Raw genomic sequence first — 8,095 nt, 5'->3', positions numbered from 1 at the left:
TGGAGAAAACAAATGCATGTTTAGCTTTCAACATGACAAGCATCCCAAGTTATTAACTTTACAATCATTTAAATTAATTTCAGATGGGTATGCTATACCAAATCAAAATCTACCACTTGTATCCATTTATAGGAGAGACTCCAAAAAGCTGATTTAGTAGAGTAGAGCCTGAGGGAGAGGTGTGGTTTCAACCACATTTCCCCCACTACTAATAAAGTGCTTGATCAACTCAATTAATGTTCTGCGGGTTCTTAAAGGGAGAAGAGATGAATAAACCTTCCCGGAGAGATGCAATCTCAACAATACTTTGTTTATTGTAGACTCTCAACCGGGAGGAAAGCAGGCTAATCAACAGAAAGGATAAATGTGCAGAAGGACTAAGGACACTAAGCAAAAAAGAAAAGGAAAAAAAGACCCACGTGGTCAACAAACTTCAAGCCTCTCAAGCACTTTCTTTAGCCTCTTGAAGTTTATGCTGTGCCACTGAAAAAAACAAAAAACAAACAAACAAACAAGAAAAACCCCCAAACCCCCCCAAAATCCCAAAACACGACAAAAAAGCTGCCCAGCTGAGCTGGTGCCCACACCAGCACCAGTTCTGCATCAGCACACCAGCTGCAAAAAACATTCAGCAGCTCAGTATCCCTTCCAGTAAGTAGGAGACACAAATTGGGGTGTGCTGGTGTCAGGGGTGGAAACCAGGTTTAGAACAAATGAACGAACAGTTTGTTCTTCCGTCACTGGGGAAAACAGGTAGGTGGAAATCCTGGCAACGTGGACGGTTGTAGATGCAAGCGGTTTACACAAACTCAAGGGGAGACAAGTGCTTGCAAGAGGACTCCACTGCGTATGGTGTAAGCAGATAAAGCACAACAAACTTGGGCAATCCTCTGGGCTGAAAATCACAGAATCACAGAATGTTAGGGATTGGAAGGGACCTCGAAAGATCATCTAGTCCAATCCCCCTGCCGGGGCAGGATTGCCTAGACCATATCACACAGGAACGCGTCCAGGCGGGTTTTGAATGTCTCCAGAGAAGGAGACTCCACAGCCTCTCTGGGCAGCCTGTTCCAGTGTTCGGTCACCCTCACTGTAAAGAAGTTTTTCCTCATATTTATGTGGAACCTCCTGTGTTCCAGCTTGCACCCATTGCCCCTTGTCCTGTCAATGGATGTCACTGAGAAGAGCCGCTGTTGCGAAAATGGCCACTGTTGGGAAAGTGTTTGCCTTCACACTTGCTTTTCCCTCCCACCGTAAGTATTATTTCATTGAACCATATGAGTGGTTCAGTCCAGAGACAAACCACGTATTGGCAGAACTGAAAGCAAGGTCCAATCTTTTGCTCATTCCAATATGGTATCTCCACCTGCTTTGCAATTCTTTGCACGCTTTGTTCTAGTTCTTTAGATTTTTCCTTCTTCAGCTCCCACTCGCCTCTCTTCTTCAGCAACAGACTTCAGGTAGTTGTATTTGTTTCCCCCTCCCTGTACATCTTTCCCAACCAGAGACACAGAATCACAGAATGGTTGAGGTTGAAGGGACCTCTGGAGGTCATCTGGTCCAAACCACCCACTCAAGTCGGGTCACCTAGACCCAGCTGCCCAGGACTGTGTCAAGACGGCTTTTGAATATCTCCAGGGATGGTGACCCTGCAATCTCTTAAGACCCCCAATTAAAGAGGGTAGAAACAGTTACAATAAACAAAAAAAGGCAGAAAGACATACGAGCTTCATAGCAGTTAAAGACAGATATTGACCCCAGAGGTCTAGGGATAGGATTGTTAAGGAGTAACCGCTGCTCAGCCAGGCTGCATTAACCTGGCTGAAACACCACACAAACCACCCTACAGGTCAGGCATTTTGTTTCATTTCACATTTGAGGCAAACAGGTGAGAACATGCAAATACAATGGGATAAGAGTTAAGCCAGGATCATGCTCAACAGAAACAGACAACCTAATTAACTGCAGCATTCAACACTTGTGGTTGTCTGTTAAATCCCACTATTTAGTCCAACAAAACAGGTGGAATTAAAGAGGCACAATAGACAAACCAATTCTTACCCTTCTCCCTTCCCATAAAATAATTTCTTCACCCTCTTTCAGCTGTGCATTTTGGAACATGCAGCACAGCCACACAAGATTTCTAGTAAAAGCCAAGTAAAGTTTAGTTCAAACCTTGAAAACATTTTAAAAGCTTTCATTTTCCATCCATTTTGTACTTGCAGAAATCATGTACAGTTGCAAAAAATACCCACAGCCACAACCAAACCAAAGAAAACAGATGCCCACTTCACAGATCACCTCACTGACTGATCGCTAGCAGTATCTGAAGACAGAATAAAACACTGAGCAACCATGGACACCAGCTCCTCGTCCCTACTCTTCATATAAAACTGTTGAAGTTCCTTCAAAAGATGCAACAAGTGTCTTCTCACCGTGGTAACAACCTATAGAAAAGTGGTAACTAACTGTCAAGCCCATATTGCAAACCAGAGTGAATTCTGGGACACCGTCCTCAGAGAGACTCAGCCTGGTACAGATTTGCTGAGCTCTGCAGAGAGCATACAGCAGCTGAGGCTTTAGCAGAGGGCAGGGGCAATAAGGACTTCCCCATACTTTGCCTTCCCCCAGCTTCTAAAAAAGCAGCAGTCTGAATCTTAAGTACTCTGAGTTCAAAAGACCAAATTTCAGTCTTTTCCTCTGTCCGGGGAAACAGACACCCTCCTCTCCTACCTCCTCAACTCACATCCTTGCCAGCAGATCATAAACTTCAGGTGGAGGCACCTCATCACTGATACCACTGAAGCTCTTCATTTCACTGAGATGAATTCAAAATTCACTGAAACTTCAAGAAGAGAGCAAGACACAAGCTTTGTGTTTAGGGCGCTCCACTGGCAGAGTGCACATCTGGTGTCTACACCAAGGTCTGACGAAAAAATTGCAACCTGGCTGGAAAGTTTCATTTGGCAGGAATCCTGTTTTTATAATCAATATCCTAACACAACTGTGATCAGAGTATAATGAAACATTAGTAATTAACTAATGCTGGATAAAGCCAAGTCAGTTCAAATGGAACATTTCAGCTAGTTTGAAAGCTGCCTATTGGATTTATAACATGCAAGTTATCACACTCCCCTCCACCCCCACAAATAACCACAAAATGAAAACATTTTGTTAATCTATGGAATTTTATTTGAACAAGTTGGTACAAAACCAGTACAGTACAGCAAATGAACCAAAACAAGCAGAAACAGACTCGAGCATTGTCAAATAAGGCACATTTAAAAAAAATCTACCCGTGTAATCCAGTGAAACAGACAGTTTTTAGATATGTACTTGGAGGTAGAAATAATTAAAAAAATACTGACAAATCTTAAGCAGTAGCACATTTGTTAAAACAAGTACTACTTAGGTCCCTGTTTTGAAAAGTAAAATTATGTTTATTCAGCATCCGATATTGGCACATTTGGGCCATTTTTGTTTTTAAGCATCAGAACAATGCTATCGGTGTTAAAAATTTTCAATACCATGAGGAATACAATAAAGAAACTATAAAAAGTTACAAATGTTCATAAAACTCATGGTCATCAGTAACTTAAGAGCCTTTGGGGTACAACATCACCTTTCTTCCTTGAATTCCACAACGTATTTACCTTTTAGAGGCCTAATGAAGCTTTTAGTAGTGTCGCTATATCTGATGGAACGGTTCCTTCTTCTCCTGAGGAATAAAAACAAGCGTTAGTACAGCTCAAAATATTTCACATAGACAGACAGAAGTCTAGCTTCTCAAAACTATACAAAATCCTCTACTTGTATGAGTCTGTCATTGATTTGTGGGTCAGACTCAGAGGGCACTTCCTGTCTAACCAAACAATAATCAGCACAAATACATCTTTGTAGTTTAACATGACAAAAAAAAAAAAGGCTTGTCTGCATCCAGAACCTTGTTTTTTTCAGAATAATATATTGCAGCAACCTTCACAGAATCACAGAATCATAGAATGGTTTGGGTTGGAAGGGACCTTTAAAGGTCATCTAGTCCAACCCCCTGCCATGGGCAGGGACATCTTCAACTCCATCAGGTTGCTCAGAGATCTGTCCAACCTGACCTTGAATCTTCCCAAGGATGGGGCATCTCCCACCTCTCTGGGCAGCCTGTGCCTGTGTCTCACCACCCTCAGCGTAAAAACATAGCACACGGCTTCAGGAATTTGTTTCAGTACCTGGCCAGTGCAGGAAGGCAGGGGTCAGAAACCAGCCTTTCCTTCTGAACTTCCCCTCTTACTCTTACCTTAATTCACTTAAGTGGACATCATTGTGGGCAAGAGACTTACCTGCATCTGCTGCAGTCATATCTTCTTCTAACTTCAGTTTCTGCTGGCTGATTTTCAGCATGGATTCTTCAATAGTCCCCTTACTGATTAGCTTTATGACTTTTACCTCTCTGGAAAGCACAAAATAGGATAAATTCATTTTAATAGTTTCTTTGGATTAGTGCACAAGGGGAGGATGCTGTGCCTTTGCTCAGCTGGCAGTGGTTTAAAACAGGAAGGAGGAAATGAACAAAAGGGCAATACAAAGAGCTGCTAGTTTTTCTGTCGGGACCAACTGTGCTCTGTACTGCCAGAAAGCTTGTTTTCTCCTGCACTCCCAGCCACCGCAAAGTCTGGACGGTCACAAAAAACTCCGTTAATAGAAACAACTCAACGTCCACCTCATCCCATACTACACTTGAATTACCAGTTATTAAACATATTCTATTGCTCAGGCTAGCTTATTCTGATGGAGGACTCTAAAACAGTCCATGGGTTCACTCTTATGACAGGGTGGCACTTCAGAGCTTACAAGTCTCCTGAAGAGAACAAACAGCTTTGCCAAACAAACCCAGAGACTTCAGATCTGCCTTGAAATAGTTCCTAGCACCAGAAATTTGAGAATTACAGAGAATTCGAGAGTTATAGAGAACTGGAGAAAGGAGAAGAATGTAAATAAGGCTTCTTTTGGCAGCAACACAGACGGAGACAATTAAAATTACCTATATCCCACACAACCCAGACACGGTTTATGCAAGTCTCTGCTTAAAATGGAAATTTTAATCATAAAACATTGTCTTGTTAGCCTCCTTTGAGACCCTGCCTCCAAGAAAAGCCAAGCATTGTCATTAAAAAGTCTTACCTTGTTTGACCTACTCTATGGCATCGGTCTTCTGCTTGCTTGTCATTGTAAGGGTTGCAGTCAATATCATGCAGAATGACAACATTTGCCAAGGTCAGATTAATTCCTAAACCGCCAGCTTTGGTTGTCAGGAGGAATACAAATAGACCCATATCTGTATTGAACTGATCTATTAGGTGTATTCTGCAGAACACAAGAAAACATGCATCAGTCCTTGGAGAAAACACCACACTGGCTCCCGAGTCGAATACAGAAGTTGAGATGATGATCTTTTGAAAGGGAGGACAGTGGCATTGCAAAGCACGTCAAAAGTACAGACGTTACGCAGAAGGAAAAAGGGTACCAACAGTCCTCAGCAGTGACCAGAGAAACATACTCAGAGTGACAGATCGATAGCAAGGAACGAAAAGAGGCTTGCAAAAAGATTTTGGGTGATCATAGAATACAAAGAGCAAGTTGGAGGACGAGGGAAGACTGAAGTACATGAAACAAACGGGGGTGGGGGGAGGGAGGAATTTAGCTTCATGACTCTCTTCTGTACTAATTGCACATACAAGGAAAGTAACAGATTTCAACTCTAAGTGGGAAGTAACACCACAGCAAGAATGACAGGCTTTTGAAACGAAGGGAAGAGCATCTAAAAAAAAATTTTAAAAAATCAGGAAACGGCAGAAAACCAGCACAGCTCAAATACAAGAAAAGCACTACAACATTTTCAGCTGTGAAGGACAGAGTAAATGGTTTGTCCCAGAGAAACAAAGGGGTTTATCTGCCTATTGTAACAGATCTACTTTACTTCCAAGGAATATCTACAGGTGAGCTTTTGTTATGGCATGCTGACACACAAGCAAATCAAACACGCCATGAACTGCTGAAGACACAAGTTTCCATTTCAATGGCCAAGACTGTAACCCGACCATCCAAAATTCACCTTTCAGCCTCATCCTTACTAAGGTGATCTGAAATCCAACATTAAACCCCTTCTATAGTCAATGCCCAGTGATCACACAATTCTATACACTGGAAAACAAAGGTAAGGGGTTTAAGTCACCTCCCCCCCCGCCATGCACACATTCATTTTTTTCTCTCTCATCTTCAGCAAAAGAGCCACATACCGATCAGAAATGGGTGTTTTTCCATCCAACCTAATATATCTATGTTGGTGGTGTTCTAGGAAAACTTCCAAGATATCCAGCACCATAGTAAACTGGCTAAACAATACAACTCTGTCACCCTGGAAATGACAAAGCAAAACAAAAGCTTTAAAACACGTCCATTACAGATAACAAACTACACAAATACTTTATTGGTGCAAATACATGATTTTACTTTGACCGAATCCCTATTTTCCAAACTAAAAGACTAAGCTGAACTTCATCAAGTCAGGACTGACTTTCAGTGAAGATATCATATCCAGTATTTCTGCTGAATTAACCCACCTTTTGTCAGTGCAGTAATTTTTTACTTACTTTGTACTTACGGGACTTAAGCAATCTAGAAATCACCTATCAAATCCATAAATGACAGACCTACTCCACTACAAACATCAACAAAACATTTTCTTTACCAACTTAAGTTTAAGCTATATTCCATATAATACAGAGCAGTAGCACTCTTGTCTGAAATAATCGAACAGATGAACACTTGTGCAAATTCAGGATACTCTGAAGTATTACGGTACATGCTTATTTGTAAAATAAGCCAGTTTGAATCTATGACTCAAAGCAGTGACCTCTTCTTACCTTTACACTGGCTTAACACATACATGATTATTCTTATGTAATACAGTCTTATTCAATTGCCAAAAGGTCAAAGTTCATGAGCTGTGAAAATGACGCTAGCCCTGCGTACATCGAGAAAGTAGCGTCAACTCAGGATGAATGTTCTAAAACTTGGAAAAATGGGGAAGCTTATTTCAGCTGTCTCTAAGGTGACCTGTGGAGGCAGGACTGCACATTAAAAGCTCTAAGTATTGCTTTGCAATACTGCACATGCACTAAATCACATTGTAATACTCCACAAAACAGCAACTGGGTTGCACATACAGCCAGCAGACGTTAATTTAACCCGTTATTTAGAGCCACCCTTTAGATGGACAGGAAAAGATGAGTCAACCATCTCGAGTACCAACCTTCTCTTTAAGGTCGGAGAGAATGCGTTCCAGCGCTCTAAACTTGCCAGAATCCAAGATCTGATCCATCTCTAACTTGAAGTCATTGATGTGAGAATATTGCTTAGAAAGCAAATGCAGCTCAAAATCTGTCATTACCGTCATATCTTCAAGGATAAGGTCAGGGTTAGCATCGTAATGGGTGGGTTCCTGTTAGCAAAAAATGAAGGCAAATAATGCAATACACAATCTCGCCAGACAGACAGGAAAAAACAGAAACACCACACAATAACACCCAAAGTTTCTGAAAGAACAAAGTAGCACGACTAGACATGGGCAAATGCCAGAGCGTGCCTCATGCAAGCAACAAAAGATGAACACTGCCACCCCAGGTTTATAGTAGAGGATCATTACTTTGCAATTTAGCTTTTACAAGAACCAAAAACTAAGAAGAATATGCTCAACCTCCATAAAAATTACCTAGTTCCCATCAAGCCCTATGACCTTTGACCCCTGAATCAGACCTCTTCCCCTGAAGAAACATTCCCTAAAAGGGAGGTCCAATCCTTGGAAAGATGGTAGAAGACATGGGAAGCCCTGCCCAAGATGTAGGGTGGGTAGAGGGATGTCATGCCTGGAAGAAAGAGGAAAAGAAAAGCCACATCTGGAGAGTACGATGGTATGAGTAGGAATAACAAGGGACAAAAATCCTCCATAAACCAACGGGTGACTTCTTCCCTTCCCCCCAGCCTTGACTGGCTTTATTCTAAAACAAAGCTGCAGATATTCAAAGCCAGCTGTAACTTTCTT

The 8,095-nt window shown here is 41.7% G+C and overlaps 1 protein-coding gene across 1 annotated transcript in view; it reads right to left on the bottom strand.

The window, feature by feature from the left end:
• Positions 1 to 3,169: 3,169 nt before the first annotated feature.
• LOC137664662 (SWI/SNF-related matrix-associated actin-dependent regulator of chromatin subfamily A containing DEAD/H box 1-like) overlaps positions 3,170 to 8,095 on the bottom strand; it is a 28,632-nt gene continuing 23,706 nt past the window's right edge. The window contains exons 15-19 of the mRNA XM_068402967.1: positions 7,307 to 7,495; positions 6,291 to 6,409; positions 5,176 to 5,358; positions 4,335 to 4,444; positions 3,170 to 3,718 (exon numbers count right to left, since the gene is read on the bottom strand). Coding sequence (XP_068259068.1) covers positions 3,657 to 3,718; positions 4,335 to 4,444; positions 5,176 to 5,358; positions 6,291 to 6,409; positions 7,307 to 7,495 — 663 coding nt within the window. The 3' untranslated portion in view covers positions 3,170 to 3,656. The remainder of the gene's footprint in view (positions 3,719 to 4,334; positions 4,445 to 5,175; positions 5,359 to 6,290; positions 6,410 to 7,306; positions 7,496 to 8,095) is intronic.

This window comes from Nyctibius grandis, chromosome 6 (assembly GCF_013368605.1).
Source record: "Nyctibius grandis isolate bNycGra1 chromosome 6, bNycGra1.pri, whole genome shotgun sequence".
NCBI classification, from domain to species: domain Eukaryota; kingdom Metazoa; phylum Chordata; class Aves; order Nyctibiiformes; family Nyctibiidae; genus Nyctibius; species Nyctibius grandis.
Note: the sequence above shows the minus strand (reverse complement) of the source record. Positions and strands in the feature narration are given on the sequence as shown.